Source organism: Cardiocondyla obscurior, linkage group LG09 (assembly GCF_019399895.1).
Source record: "Cardiocondyla obscurior isolate alpha-2009 linkage group LG09, Cobs3.1, whole genome shotgun sequence".
In the NCBI taxonomy this organism is placed as follows: Eukaryota; Metazoa; Arthropoda; class Insecta; order Hymenoptera; family Formicidae; genus Cardiocondyla; species Cardiocondyla obscurior.
The window spans coordinates 4,354,458-4,369,145 of NC_091872.1; the positions used below are offsets into that span (position 1 = coordinate 4,354,458).

Sequence of the window (14,688 nt, forward strand, 5' to 3'; positions counted from 1 at the left end):
TAGAGATTTGGTGAGTAGTTATTCAGCTTCATCTGAAACCAATAACCCGTCTTTTTGAAGGAGATTTGAAGGAAAAAAAAAAAGTAAGAAGGGCATCCTCCGGAACGAATAAAAGCGCACGAAAGAGCTCCGCAATCGTTTAAAGTAATATTCGAACGTTCCGTGTTACGTTGCGTTTTTCGATTTTGTAATACACTATTTCTTTTATTAAAGAAATTCGTGAGTTATTTTGGTAACAAAGGCTTTTATTCTACTAATCAATGTAATAAGGCCGTACAAGTGTTACAAAAAATTCATGGATAATGCGTTCGTTCTTTGTGAGTTTTAACTCGTACTTACAGTAACGAAAGCTGCACAAGTTAAAAAACATATATTTTTATATACGTGCATTTTATTTTGTAAGTGATTATTTATTGCAAGAAATAGTGATTATGCATTGGTGTTTTATTTTACTGTTATGTTACGGATTCATAGTTCAAACGAACGCTATGTTTCGCACAAGTGGTCTGTTTCCCCCGACTAGCGATCCGAATTTATTAATTGTAAGTAAAATACATTAGAAAAATTTTGTTAGCGTTACCTACTATGTGAAGTGTGAACTACTGTGAACTTTAAACAAATTTCTTTTCTTTTTTTTTTTTTTTGTTAAACTTTTATTGTAAATTATCAAGCATAAAATGAAGAAGCTTTAGAAATATTTTAATAAATTTAGAAATATTTTATTAAATTTAACATTTTAATTTGTTTGTAGGAAAACATGATAAAACAGAGCGGCTATCCTTTCGAGTTACATCATGCAACGACTAGAGATGGGTACATATTGGCTCTCCATCGTATACCTAATCGTTTTGATAAAACCACGGAGAATCGTCGAGTAGTACTGATCATGCACGGATTGCTGGGAAGCTCGGCGGATTGGATACTGACGGGTCAAAATCGATCGATTGGTATCGGATTAGTTTTATTTTAAGTTCATTTTAACTCGTGTACTTTAATAAAATTAAAGAGCTAACTTAATTATTCACCGGTAGCTTATCTTCTGGCTGATAACGGTTACGACGTGTGGCTTGGTAATTCTCGTGGTACCACAAACTCGAAGAACCATACGACTCTCTCCATACAGAGCGCTGAATTCTGGAACTTCAGGTATCGTAAAATTTCAGATCATCAACGATCCTAATTAGATATTTTCTAATTCAATTGTTATCTTCGAACATTCATTTAGCTGGCACGAGATGGGTATATACGATCTGCCGGCTATAATAGACTACATTTTACATGAAACCGGCCAAAAGCAGTTGTTCTACATTGGCTTTTCTCAAGGAACAACACAATTTTGGATCCTTACATCCCTCAGGCCGGAATATAATCAGAAAATCAAACTCATGTCCGCTTTAGCTCCTGTGGCTTACACCGGGCATGTCGAAGGTCTGCTGAGACCTGCGTCATTCATTGCGAATAAGTTTAAGGTAAGGATAACTATAAGCTATCAAAAAGTAATGTTCTAAATTTGAAGAAAAAATGATAAATAACTGAGAAGCAAAGTTGAAATGTTATTGACCCCACGACTGGCGGTCAAAATTTTAAATGCGTCCATGAGCCAATAGCCATGAAAATTCTGAAACGAAAATGTCAAGGTAAAACTCTTGATAAAACCCATTAAAAAAAAACAAATTATAATAAATGTATCACATGTGATTAGTCTAATACGCGATCAAGGACGGTACATCGTTTAGTAATTAAATCGGTCCTTTCACTTACGTCCTTCCTTTTTCGAAAGTGATATAACTGCACACTATACATAATAATATTAAAATTATTCATTGAGTTATGTATTGAGTTATAAAAAGAATTTTTTAATAGTCGTATTTATTGTATATATATTTATATATATATATATTTATTTATTTTTAAAATTACTATTTCAAGTTATCTTAATTTTCCATTGCTTTCATTCGTTTACTACTTCACTTAATTTCGGTTGAATTTTTAAATAGTCGTATTAGTACATTTTTTTTGCTAATTACCATCGCAAATTGTCTTAATTCTCCATTGTCTTTATTCATTTACTGATTTACCTACTTCATTTCTGTTGAATTTTAAAATAGTCGTATTAATATATTTTTTGTTAATTACCATTGCAAGTTGTATTAATTCCCTATTGTTTTTATTCATTTATTGTTTTGTTTCATTTCAATTGAATTTTTAAATAGTTGTATTCATTTTAATTCAACAGGTATTTTATCCGTACATTGGATTCTTTGAAATGCTAGCGAACACTGAAATGGAGAAGTTTATAACTTACACATTTTGCCGAGAAAACACTGCCACTCAACCCTTTTGTGAGCTAATAGTATCCATGATTGGAGGTTTCAGTGTGAACGAAACAGACCACGTAAGTTATCGTCGAGCTGCCGAAATCGGCTGCTTATTAAACGTGACTCCGATTCAAATTCCTTACGTGAAACAACGTTACATATTTTCAGACCCACTTCGCGGACTATCTGCAGTACACGCCGGCAGGATGTTCTTACAAACAATTGATTCATTACGCGTTTGGAATTCAAAATCCAGGTATCATTCCCGTGGAATTTAATTTTCAATTACGAGCTTGTATAAAAATGCTGCCCCGTCCTATCTGCGTCATTTCACAATCGTATCCCGCTTCTCTTGTAGGACATTTTCGACCTTACGATTACGGCATGCTGAAGAACGTTTTACTTTACGGGCAATTCGTGCCGCCTGAATATCCCGTGGAAAAAATCACGGCCCCGGTTATGTTGTACAATGGCTTGAACGATTTCTTGGCTAATCCAAATGTAATTAAATGTATTATTAATTACATTGTAATGCGCGAAGGAGAACACTCCGTCGACACTTTGCGTAAAGTGCCAGGTTTGTACATCTTGCTTCACCGTGACGATATTATTTATTTCAGGACGTTGAGCTATTGAATCAGAAATTACCGAATGTCTTGGAGAAATACACAGTAACCGTAAAGAGAATAAGTCACTTCGATTTCGTATTTGGCCTGCATATACGAGATCTCGTCTATAATCGTGTAATTGAAAAAATGAACGCCATACCGTAAAGGTAAGATATAAATTCTCACAATCAGATACACAACAATTGCCACAAACGGTTTGATTAAATTCTGATTTGTGCATTTCAGAAATAATTAACGTCTCAATTTGAATCAAACGCACATGGAATTGATTCGGGAAAAACACAAGCCATTTTATTTTGCATTTGCTTTATTCTGCATTTGCCTTTCTCGTAATCGTATAAAGTTTGATTACGTGCGCCTCAGTTTTTTATTTTTTTTCTTTTTAGAAAAGAAAGCTAAACTTTTGTACATTAGAATGAATAATATTAGACAAATATATAACACATAGCCATTATTATTTATTAATATTATTATTATTTTTATTATGTATTGTTACTTCTTTATACACTATCTGAGAGCAGAGAAACGTGATGCATATTCAAAATTCGTAACTGTACCACAATGCTGTGTATGTTGACGAATTGAATCATAGTAAAACGTTGAAGCCAAGCGGAAGCCAGTGGTGGAAGATGCTGAAACAAAATAAGATTTCTAGGATTCGTATCGAAATCCTGGCGCGCATTCATTGAATTCAGCTGAGTAATACTATTTATAAAGTTCACATAAAGCATTCCTTTGTTTCATCAAAATTTAATTTTTTTTATTTATCGATCTAGACATATTACGCGTTATCAAAATGTTTTTTTTATTGTATAATTGCAATACTTATTAGCACGTATACAGTCAACATTAGACAATATACAAGAATTTTAACGTATAAATTAAAAAAAAAATTGTACACTTGATCTTGCTTGAAAAAATTTTATGTGAAACAGAGCAAAATCACTGCAAAATAATTTGTATTAATATGTTAAATAAAATACATTGCAGTATTATTCTCCGTTTTACGTAAAATTATCCCAAAAATGATCAAGTGCGCGAATTATTCACCCCCTGTAAATAAAAATCCATATCTATATTCCATCGACAGTTTTTATTTGTTAACAAAAGTGGTCGTCATTATAAAAATGCGTGCGTTTCTAAAAACATTATTTAATAAATAAATTGTGCAAGTTTTAATTTTGATATCTAAAAGAACTAATTGAGAAATTACATACAAATCTCAGAATGCTTTAATTTGCTGTGTTTATGCATAGTATTGCACTTAGTAAAAGAATAAACAATTGCTCAACAGTTTTCTGAATAATATATATTTCTTTAAAGAAGTTTTTGACAAAAAAATTGTGCATTTAAAGTAAACTGTTCTTCAATTATTTTACATTTCTATTTTACTTCTTTCAAAAACAACAATTAATAAATCTATTTTTTTTCTGTGAAAATGTAATAATTGCGTAGAACATTATTTATATGTATATTGTATTAATTTATTATAGAAAAATGACGACTTAATATTAATTTAGAGATATGCAATATTTTCAAAGACAATTTTAGAAGATAATCTTAAATATTAAGAGATAGTATAATATAAATTAAATTATTAAAAATCCATAAATTTTATATTGCGCTAAGAATAAAATATCTAATAAAAATTTGTTTAAAAAAAAATGATTTTGAAAACTCAATAAATAGAGATGTAAAATTAATGTTTAATCTTGACAAATTTTGAATCGCTTTAATCCATTTTTTCTGTTTCTTACAACTAAATTTTTATTATAATTATCTATAGAATTTTTACAAAATAACTTTATTGCATAAAAATTGCTATTATCTTAAAAAAGAGAAATTGTACTGTTCTTTTTATTTTACAATAATAAATCATATTTTTATACGTAGTTTTACTCTCGTAACATAAATTTTAATCGATATACAACTATATAATGAAGAAATAAAACTATATACAAATTCTTGCTATAATCTTCTAGTGCGCGAGTGCAATTATAAGAAAATAATCTTCAAATAGAAAGAAATAGATAAAAAGCAAAATTTTCTTGTCAAATACCACAGACTTCTATACCACGTAAAAAATGGTATTATTTATAGTATACACGCTTAATTATCATGTTAAATATAAAAAAAATATTACGTAAACGCTCCAATAAATTGAGAATCAAATATGCGACAATGTAACAAAAAGAAAGCGAGAAAGAATTGAATCTCGGAACGATTTTTTGTTTATATCAGTCTATATAACAAGTGGCAAACTTATTAAAAATTATCATTATATTTTTGTAAATTTTTACTAAATCTATAATTAGAATGAATATACAACCTTGGGCTAAAAGCAGGTCCTGACCTCAATTCCTGTATCGGTGTGATGACTTCTTACCATCGCGATGGTTTGATTTGGATCTGGATTTTCTACTTCGATCACGCGACCTGGATCGAGTGTTCCGTCGTTGACTTCTCGCGGAAACATAGGACCTCGATCGTCTACGGTCTCTTGATCGGCTGCGCGATCTTGAGCGCGATCTGCCACGTTTTGCTGCCCGCGACGACTTGCTGCGCGACCGGCTACTTCGCCGTCTATCTCTGGAATGCGAGCGAGATTTCCATCTGCGGGAGCGTGATCGCGAGGACCATTTTCTATCGGTGGATGTCGATCTAGAGCGTCGGTAACTGCGTGAACGCGACCTAGCGCGCTTCCGGTCGCGCGAACGCGAGCGGCGCTTTCTGCTTGATCTGTGATAACTCGAGGAGCGCGAGGACCGCGAACGATAATCCTTTCGTGATTTCGCAGACCTTGAACGCGATCGACGCTTGTGATGACCGCGTTCAGACGAGCGCGACGACCTAGTAGACCGTCTACCACTTCGCGACTTGCTTCTGCTCTTGGACTTCTGCCGGCGACTATAACGCTGCTCACGCTGCTGTTGTTGCTCACGATGCTGCGACTGCTTGCTCGTGCGTGTTTTCTCGCGCTTCTTGGATGCGGAATCGCGGCTCGTCTCGGATAAGCTGCTCGTAGATTCACTGCTGCTTGACTCTGAATCGGCGGATCCCGACACGGTACTGCTTGCTTTCGCCTGCTGGCCGTCCGTCGCCGGCGCGTTCTGCGGTACCGCCGTTGGACTTTGACCGCCGCTCGACAAAGTTTCGGACGCTTCTCTTTGATTATCTACCGTTTCTTTTTCATCAACTAAAGTATGACGTCAGGAAGTTACACTTAGTCTCCTAGCAGCCACATACGATTGGGTTGTCTGTCGAAACATACCTGTCTCCCGGCAGCTAGTATTACCGGTATGATTTTCCTGTTGCTTATTACTGAACTGTTCCTCGCTGCGTTGATCCTCCTTTTCCTCTTCCTCAGCAAGCCGCGCCTCGATCTCTTCCTCAGTCTTGCGGAACGCCTGCTGCCGCCGTCTCAAAGTTTCCTGCGAAATGTACTCGTAGAATAAAACGAAATCACTTCGATAAAGCGGCACAAAGTGATCCAAAAACAATTCAATAAAGACTTTACCTTTAATTCCTCATCGCTATCGTCGTTCTGTATCTGCGCGTGCTCGTTCTGCTCCTCCTCGGACTCGCTGTTACTGTCGTTGTAGATGCTCAGACCTACGGCAGACAGAGCCAAGAATTACATCCATTCCGTACGTGCGCGACGTCGCGACATTCTTTTGGTGTCGGAGTGGCAAAATGAACATAAAAAAAGGAAAAAAAGAAAGGTATGCAAAGTTTGGTCGCGGCTAATTTTTTTTTGTTTTTTTTTTGCAGCCGTGATTTTCGTCAAGAAACGTTCTGAAAACGAACGAGAGAGAAAGAGAGGAGGAGACGGTGCACTCTCTCGGCCGCGGAAATAAAACATTCTCTATAAGAGAACAGTCGAGTTGGGCTTGAATGCGTGCGTAACACACGGTGACCATCTCCTCTTTTCTTTTCTTTCTCTCAACGAGTCATTCTGCGTCGTTTACGGCCGTTCCCTACGGATATCGCCGTGCGTTATAATAAAGCGTTAAAGCGTACTCACCGAGTGATTCGCGAGTGATCTGAGCAAGAGGGGCCGTGTTGAGGGATGCGACGGGGGTCTCTCCTGCAGGGACTTACAATACACACGCATTTAGTAACCAATCGCTAAAAGTGTGCTACCGCACACCGGATAACGCCCCCGATAATACCGAATGGCATTTATTAATCGGCCCATTCGCGCAAGGGGGGAGGGGAGGGGGGCAAACCGTCCCTTCGTTTCCTTTCATGTACCTTAAGAAATCTTTATAGCATTATTTCACACTTACAAGTCGAATTATAATTATTCTAATATGCCTAAAAAAAATTAGTCGATATTGCGCGATTTACTACGCGGCTTGTAACTTTCGTTGCTGGGACTGCAGAAAACAGAGTCCGCAATGCTCGAAACGAAGTTGTTAGAGATACTTATACAGACTTAGATCACAGCTAAATACTTTCTTTAAATACACAAAAATTAAATAGTAAGATATGCCCAATAATGTAAAATGGGTATAGCAGTTATAATGCCTATTTTTCGTTAACTGTATATTAAATATTATTGGCTAAATTAATATCTAGACATCCTTATCAAAAAGTCCTGATTGTAGATTAAAACGTCATATTTTATACTATGGATATAAAAATGTATCATATTTTCGAGTTTCTTTATCGTAGAGATATGTCGCGAAAGAAATTATTGTCAGGCATAAAAATGCCACTTAAAAATGTCTCTAAGGCTTGCGGCACGTAATACAAAATTATTACGTGATCAAAATGAAAGAAAGATATGTGTCTTACGCTACACGCAAATCCCTGAAAACGCAAAACACAGGATATCCTGAAATTGCCGAATAATTAAGTCTACATATTAAGGTATCTCTGTTTAATGCTTTCAACTTTGTATTACACAATCGCACAGCTTCGTCGCAGCATGGCGCGACGAAAAGGCTCACTGAATCGGATTCTGTGCTCCGATGAGCAAAAGCACGGAAATTCAATTGGTTAGTTCTATCGTGTGTATCTGGGGTACCTTTGGCACGTGCGCGGCTCCAAATCTCCCTGCATACCGCGCCAATCTCTTCGTTCGTCACTTCCAGAAGTATTTCTGTCAACGATCTCCTTACTTTCAACATCTGTATAACAAAGCACATCATTCAACTACTGGTGGTCAAAGCCAATAGTTAATTCATCAAGAACTGACAATGTATAATTTGAATCCATTAACATTTTAAGATTGTCGTGACCATTAGTTTAAACATTTGTGTGAGACGTGCGATCTATACGACTCTATCATTTTCGGAAAAGATCGCGAATATCGGAAGTGTCCGAAAACAATCGCGAAAACGAACATACGGACAGAGCGAGCAGTTAATCTCGTCAAGTCTCGCCAGGAATCTCGTCTAGAAAACTGTAAACATAACTAGACATTATAAAAATCGCGAATACGAAACGACAATCCATCTGCGTTATTTACTACCTCAACGTCGATTCCATTTAATATCGTAAGATGAAGCAAGTAAAATACTTTTACGCGCTTTAAATATTAACATCCAAAAATGAGGTCCCACATTTTTATTAATAATTATTCGATAATAATTTTTTTCGCTTACCACATCCTGCAAAATTTCCTCCCGAGACCGCTTTTGCACGATTGGGACAGTACTAACCACAGCAGTTGGACTTTCGTCGGGACCTGTATGAGATTCGGGTGAATCAGCGTCCCTAAATCGCGATTTTCGCGGTCGAACAACGATATCGGGAGTGCGATCATAACTCTTTTCTACAGATTGCTGCCCGCGTGCATTACCCGCATCGAATTCTTGCTCAACTTCCTTCTCCGAGTCTGAATCCTATAGAATATACAATAACAATGAAATAATTTTATGATCATAAAATTCAGTCAAATTTATTTGTGCAATGTAATTTAATTAATGCTTACAAATTTACTCTTGCTGGGATTGAGCACCGCACGCGCCTCGTCCTCCGCTTGTTTGCGAGCTTCTAATTCCTGCTTTCTCAAAATTTCTAATCTTTCCCTCTCCATTGCCTTCTGTTTTTCCTTCTCCATCTTTTCCAATCCCTCGCGAATCCATGCTGGTAATTGTCTTCGTTTTGCGGCATCTACACAAAATGCATATTAGCGATGTGTAACGACTCGCATTGGAATTATAATTGCTAATTAAGTCAACTTTAACATCTATTGCAATTTTCACCTATAGTCGTCGTGGTATCTTCCTCTGGTGTTTTTTCTCTATCATCTCGACATCTAACAGAATCCATTACTCTCATATGAGATCCTCTATTTGCATGCCTCATGCCTTTCATAAAAGGAAGTGGCTGTGGGGATATTGCATTTGGCGAATCTCCAGACCAATAGTTAGGAACCTAATAAAAATATTTAATACCATATATGTAATAAAAAATTCCAAATTTAATTTTTTATTATTGTTCACATATGGCTTTTCTTTTTTACCTGATTATATGGTTGTCCAGGTGGTACAGAGTTGTACGAATACAGTGATGGTGCAGGTGGTGGTGTATTGAAATCAGTAGTCGTCGATATCGTTGGCGCGGGTGGTATAACTGGCACAGTTGGAAGTCCAATTGGTTTGCCATCAGAATCTATCGTAACACCTGGAGGAGGTACACCGGTCCACTCCCAACTTCCAGACCCAGATGTTGAAGCATTCCAGTGGCCCCACTGATTCCATTGAGTCCAGGCTTCTGTTTTCATCAGAATAAATTTTTTTTTTTTTATTATTAGTATCAAAAGTAATTTAATTACTTGTATTAAAAAATATCAGAGTCATCTTTTCTCCTACCAGATCCACTAATATTTGGTGCAGGTGGTGCAGGAGGTACATCATCATCCTTAGTGTCCATGTCCATTGGTGCTTCACCACTTCCATCGTTTGTAGAACATACAGGGTTTATGTTGGGTGGTGGAGGAGCAGGCGGGACGACAGTCTCCTTCATCTTTATCCACTGCTGTGCCAGAGCTGCCCAATCCACTGTTTTCAAACAAGCATATAAATAAAATTTGTATGTTAAATGAGCTAAAAGTTTTGCATGGTCACTGAGAGGTAGAAGGGGAAAAGCTACCTTGATCATTGCTCATGTTTTGATAAGCCGAGGGATTGAGCGCCCACTGAGTCGGATAGTCCTTTCCCTCAAACATCTCCCCGCTCATTTTCATCTATGGATCGCACGAACAGGATATTCAGCCAGATGATTCCTAACCTGCTACAGCGAGAACCATAGTCCCGAACTAGGATTCTCAACGCGCCGCTCGGAGACGATCTCAAAAAGCGAAGCCCTTGTGCAAATAAACTACCTACTTTTTTTTTTTTTTTTTTCTTTAACCGTTGTTTCTTTCAAGCTAGAATCTCCTTCAAATACGCGTTTCACTTCTGCGGCGCGAAAGGTTGCGCCGATATACCGCTATATCGTGTTGCTCGTGAGTTCACACTTCACGAATGCCGTGGTCAGATATTACCGCCCGGATGCGGCCGCTTTGTCGTTCGCAGTATATATCAGCCAACGAGAAAAGAAGGCCCCGGGACCTCGGCCGACTTTACGGGACGCGATCCCGGGATTCAAACGACATTCTACAACGTATCTGAGAACACTTCACCGAAAAGATCAGAAGAGATATCGAACATCTCGTCGTATCTTGCAGCGCCGACAAGACGTCTCCGTGCCTATTCAAGTTGTCACCCGGCAGTGTCGCCAAAATGAATCGAACGCGACGAACGCGCCCCCGAGAGCCGCTCGAACTGCTCGAAGGGCCAAGTCATTCCTCAAGTCCCGTTCGCAAGAATTCAATTTCCGACTTTTCTCTCTTTTTTTTTCTTCGATAATTATCACGTTAATATAATTAAACGCAAAAAATTTAAATTAATAAACGTAATAATTATTTTTTAAATTGTTCAATGTAAGAAAATAAATGAAACAAAAAAATTAAAACCCTCAACATGAATCGCGCCGTTGTGCAGAAAACTTTACGATGTACGTGCATGCGTGGCGACTTCAAACCAAGCGTCTAAATATTTTTTTTTCCGCCGGAAACTCGTTTCGGCGCGAGGTGGCGAAAAACGAGAGGTTAAAAGTGTAGATGCAAATATTTCGAATATTATTAAACACGCGATGGAAAAAACAACCAACGCGAAGGAATTCAAAGAAGCCGACAACGCGGAATCGTGTAAGAATTGCGGAAAAGCATGCGATCCTTACGAGAACCCGTCGTTGCGCTGTAGCGGCGGATGCGATAAAAAAATACACACGAGGTGCTTGAAAAGAGGCAGCGTTCCAGTGTCTTTCGTAGGAGATGTTTTCTTCGAGCTTAATTGTGCTGCTTGCAATCCGCTGGGCGAAGAAACGGTTCTGCGCGACAGAATGCCATGGCTCACCGTCATTATCTTGACACTGTACAATTTGCGTGAGAAATCATATGGCATTAGCAAAAGAGGATACTTCCACTGGAAATCTGACATCAGTACATTTGTAGATAGAAATTGGGATTATTTGTTCAAAAAGACTGTGTAAGTTAATTATTTACGTTGACTGTATAACAATATTCCATTATAAGACCAAAAATTTTAAATATAAATTTTACATTACCTAGGAAAAGAAAGAAAAACTGGATTGGCACCATATCTGGAACACTGTCCCATTACAACAGCATCTTTTTCAAATCTGGCACTAATGAATTAGGAGAATCTGGATGGTGGAAACTGTTGGATAATGATCCTCCTGAAATTTTAATTGACAAAAGTAATACAACTAGTGTAATTTAATATACCTATATTTAATTTTATTTTGTTATTTTTTATTTATTATTTAGATTCATTAATTAATTATAATTTATAGAATATTAATACTGATTTAATTTCTTTTTCTAGATAGCAAAATGATAATGAATAAAAAAAAACACGATATTAAATTATCTTATAAGCTGTCAGACAGCTCTGCACTGTCAGATTCCAGTCTTTCAGTTGGAGAGGATAGCAACTGTAGTGGGGAATTGTCAAAGAGTAAAGGATCCTCTATGTATTCCCATGCATATGTTCAACCTACTGAAACATTGTCTGATTTTTTACTGGAAGAAGATGAGCCAAATGGTATATAAAAATTGTACATGTATACATGTGCATGCATATAAATAAATTAAGATTTATCAAAAGGGGTATCTGTTTTAGATATGAACGTCGAGAATGACATAATGCTACATGACGAGAACAACATGCCTTGTATTTCTGATTTAATTCGTGATTGTACATATGGAAGCAACAATTTTCATCTGGCACAGCTGATGAATAATTGCGACTGGTTGTGCATGACAAATAATTCATCTCCAAATGGTAGCAATAATGAAATTAAACAAATTAAGGAGGAGGAATATGACGACGATAGTAACGAGGACAGTCTAGTTTCCATACAGGAGCAACCTCCAATTTCTTTGTTCAATGAAGTCAAACGCCGCAAACCACCATGGTCCAAGTCATTTAGCACCAGTAATTATTTTTTAATACAAATTGCAATAACAAAATTTAGATCCCTGTATACTTATATACATATATTCCAGATGAAAAAATACCACGAATGACTCGTCAAGAGGAAGCATATTTATTACAAAAAGTTAGTAAAACTAATATCAACAATGCTCCGCCCGCTATTAAAAGACTGTATAGAAAATTAGCGGTACGGAAAATAAAAAGAGAATATGGACTTGCTCTGCTGGACGTCGATTGCTATTTCGGATCTAAATCAGGAGCTTTCGCGACATCGTCGAAAAACAACGACCGAGTGTTAGATCGATTTTTTAACGATGACCTAGGATGCATTTTTGAACAGAGATTACAAGGTTACACTGAACCCACATCTGTACACAGTCCATATACTAATAGACTTTTGAAGCCATTTATAAGACGAGATACTTGTTGTCAGCCATTATGGTTAAGAATCATGGAAGAGTTGAGTGTTAAAGCAAATAAAAATAGTCCACAGTGGGAACCATCGCCTAGGGCGTCTATCGATTATTCTTACATCAGACCGCAACACATTCCTGCGATCAATTCTCTTTGTCGTCAGTTTTTTTGGCCTGGTATAGATTGTAAGTATTACTTACTAAGTGACACACCCTTTTACTTAATGTGTTAAGTATTAAAGTACTATTATCTTGTATCTGTTTCAGTGACTGAATGTTTGCAATATCCAGACTTCACGTGTGTTGTATTATATAAAAAATTAGTCATAGGCTTCGCAATCTTGGTACCCTACGTTGGTTATAATGAAGCCTATATCTCTTTTTTTTTTACACGTCCAGAGTGGCAGAGGTCTGGCATCGGCACTTTCATGTTGTACCACTTGATACAAACCTGCATGGGGCAGGATGTCACGTTACACGTATCGGCCACGAATCCCGCTTTAATACTGTACCAAAAATTCGGTTTTAAAGTAGAAGAGTTCGTTCAAGACTTTTACGACAAGTATATGCCGCTAAATTCGCGAGAATGCAGACACGCTCTGTTTCTACGTTTAAGCAGATAGTTAAATAAAAAAATTTTATACAAATTTGAACTAATTATGAGAAATTCTTCATATGATTCCTGATCGCGAAATCGTGACTATAAAATAAAACATGCAGAAAAGAAAAGGAGTGCTGGCGATTGATAAGCAACTCTTACAAATTTTATTTGGGAAATAACATAAAACAATCGAAGCGACTACGTTTTGTACGTTTTACATCTTCCAATTGCACTGTTATACTTGCACCTACACCTGATTGCATAATATAATTTTTTTTTACAATGTAACCTACGTTTGTAATTTTTGTAATAATGTATTTCACACCACAATTTCTTATCTTGAAATGTTTTACGAATAAATCATTTTCGTCTGCCTTGATGAAATGATATATATGACTCTCGTAAAATTTATTATCATCTATTTAAAAGGATTGACGAACCTCATTTTAACATCTGTTGCAAGAATTATAAAAAACGTGCTACCAATAGTAATCGCACAGTTAACAGGCCCGAAGTCTTTGCAATGGGTAAATAATGGTTTCTCGATAATTTATAACAAAACGATCTGCGAATAACTGTCGCCCAATAAAATATCGGAACCGTTGCTCAAGAAGTTTGCTCGTTTTCGAAGCAATAAATTGCTGAGTGTCAGTTATGTTTTTCCGTGAAAAGATTCTTCTTATTTGCTCTGAAAATCGACGATCTGATTTATGTGTTTCACCGGTCAAAGCATATGGCAAATAATGTGCAATATACCAGTAAAATGTTATTGATCTTTTGCAGTTCGCCTTTTATTTTTACTTTTTCGGCACGATGTTTCTGATGGCGGACTCGTATGGTCGAGCAACAAAATTACCTTTTACGAGAAGTACGTATGATGTTTGCCATTATCATCAAGTATATTTACCGAAGAAAGCATCGCAGGCACGTGGTAAAATACTGTCTTACTTCTTAGAAGACGTCACAAAGGTTCGCCGGCAAAAAGTGATTCATTTTGTAGTTACTAAATAGCTCGACAATATCAAAAAGTAACTGTACCAGCTGTTACCTCTCTGCCTCGAGATTTTACGTACTACCACGTCAACATTGATCTTGTATGCTTTAAAATTTTGCTGCTATCTTAAATAAAGTATACCATCTTTCGACTAATGTCAAAAAGATTCTGATATTCGAAAATATTACAATAGCAGAACTTAGATTCCAGATATACAT

General features: G+C 36.7%; 3 protein-coding genes across 4 annotated transcripts; 2 read left to right on the top strand and 1 right to left on the bottom strand.

Moving 5' to 3' along the window:
• On the top strand, positions 1-3,093 carry LOC139105546 (lipase 3-like). The gene is made up of 8 exons (XM_070661722.1): positions 1-542; positions 752-947; positions 1,032-1,146; positions 1,226-1,469; positions 2,237-2,395; positions 2,487-2,574; positions 2,677-2,819; positions 2,939-3,093. Exons 1-8 carry the CDS (start codon positions 432-434, stop codon positions 3,089-3,091), a joined length of 1,209 nt encoding a protein of 402 aa, XP_070517823.1. The 5' UTR covers positions 1-431; the 3' UTR covers positions 3,092-3,093.
• A 143-nt stretch (positions 3,094-3,236) lies between these two features.
• LOC139105539 (arginine/serine-rich protein PNISR) lies at positions 3,237-10,679 on the bottom strand. 2 transcript variants are annotated; one of them, XM_070661708.1, is made up of 12 exons: positions 10,052-10,679; positions 9,772-9,960; positions 9,423-9,673; positions 9,163-9,334; positions 8,889-9,070; positions 8,560-8,799; positions 7,980-8,082; positions 6,972-7,043; positions 6,465-6,559; positions 6,219-6,378; positions 5,277-6,143; positions 3,237-3,579 (listed from the first exon to the last, which is right to left on the bottom strand). In XM_070661708.1, exons 1-11 carry the CDS (start codon positions 10,143-10,145, stop codon positions 5,302-5,304), a joined length of 2,400 nt encoding a protein of 799 aa, XP_070517809.1. In that variant the 5' UTR covers positions 10,146-10,679; the 3' UTR covers positions 3,237-3,579; positions 5,277-5,301. The 2 variants fall into 2 exon arrangements, with proteins under 2 accessions (XP_070517809.1, XP_070517810.1); XM_070661709.1 differs by lacking the exon at positions 6,972-7,043.
• Positions 10,680-10,998: 319 nt separating this feature from the next.
• Positions 10,999-13,869, top strand: Atac2 (Ada2a-containing complex component 2). Its single transcript, XM_070661711.1, has 6 exons — positions 10,999-11,490; positions 11,574-11,722; positions 11,851-12,069; positions 12,148-12,462; positions 12,534-13,061; positions 13,143-13,869. Exons 1-6 carry the CDS (start codon positions 11,096-11,098, stop codon positions 13,496-13,498), a joined length of 1,962 nt encoding a protein of 653 aa, XP_070517812.1. The 5' UTR covers positions 10,999-11,095; the 3' UTR covers positions 13,499-13,869.
• The last annotated feature ends 819 nt before the right edge of the window (positions 13,870-14,688 follow it).

Coding starts and splice junctions, on each gene's coding strand:
- LOC139105539 (XM_070661708.1), bottom strand. CDS start 10,145: ATGAAAATGAGCGGGGAGATGTTTGAGGGAAAGGACTATCCGACTCAG. Junction 8,083..8,559: donor AGGAAATTTTGCAGGATGTG/GTAAGCGAAAAA, acceptor TTTGTTATACAG/ATGTTGAAAGTAAGGAGATC. Junction 7,044..7,979: donor GAGCCGCGCACGTGCCAAAG/GTACCCCAGATA, acceptor GTGTATTGTAAG/TCCCTGCAGGAGAGACCCCC.
- LOC139105546 (XM_070661722.1), top strand. CDS start 432: ATGCATTGGTGTTTTATTTTACTGTTATGTTACGGATTCATAGTTCAA. Junction 1,147..1,225: donor GCTGAATTCTGGAACTTCAG/GTATCGTAAAAT, acceptor ACATTCATTTAG/CTGGCACGAGATGGGTATAT. Junction 2,396..2,486: donor GTGTGAACGAAACAGACCAC/GTAAGTTATCGT, acceptor ACATATTTTCAG/ACCCACTTCGCGGACTATCT.
- Atac2 (XM_070661711.1), top strand. CDS start 11,096: ATGGAAAAAACAACCAACGCGAAGGAATTCAAAGAAGCCGACAACGCG. Junction 11,723..11,850: donor TGAAATTTTAATTGACAAAA/GTAATACAACTA, acceptor TTCTTTTTCTAG/ATAGCAAAATGATAATGAAT. Junction 13,062..13,142: donor TTTTTGGCCTGGTATAGATT/GTAAGTATTACT, acceptor TATCTGTTTCAG/TGACTGAATGTTTGCAATAT.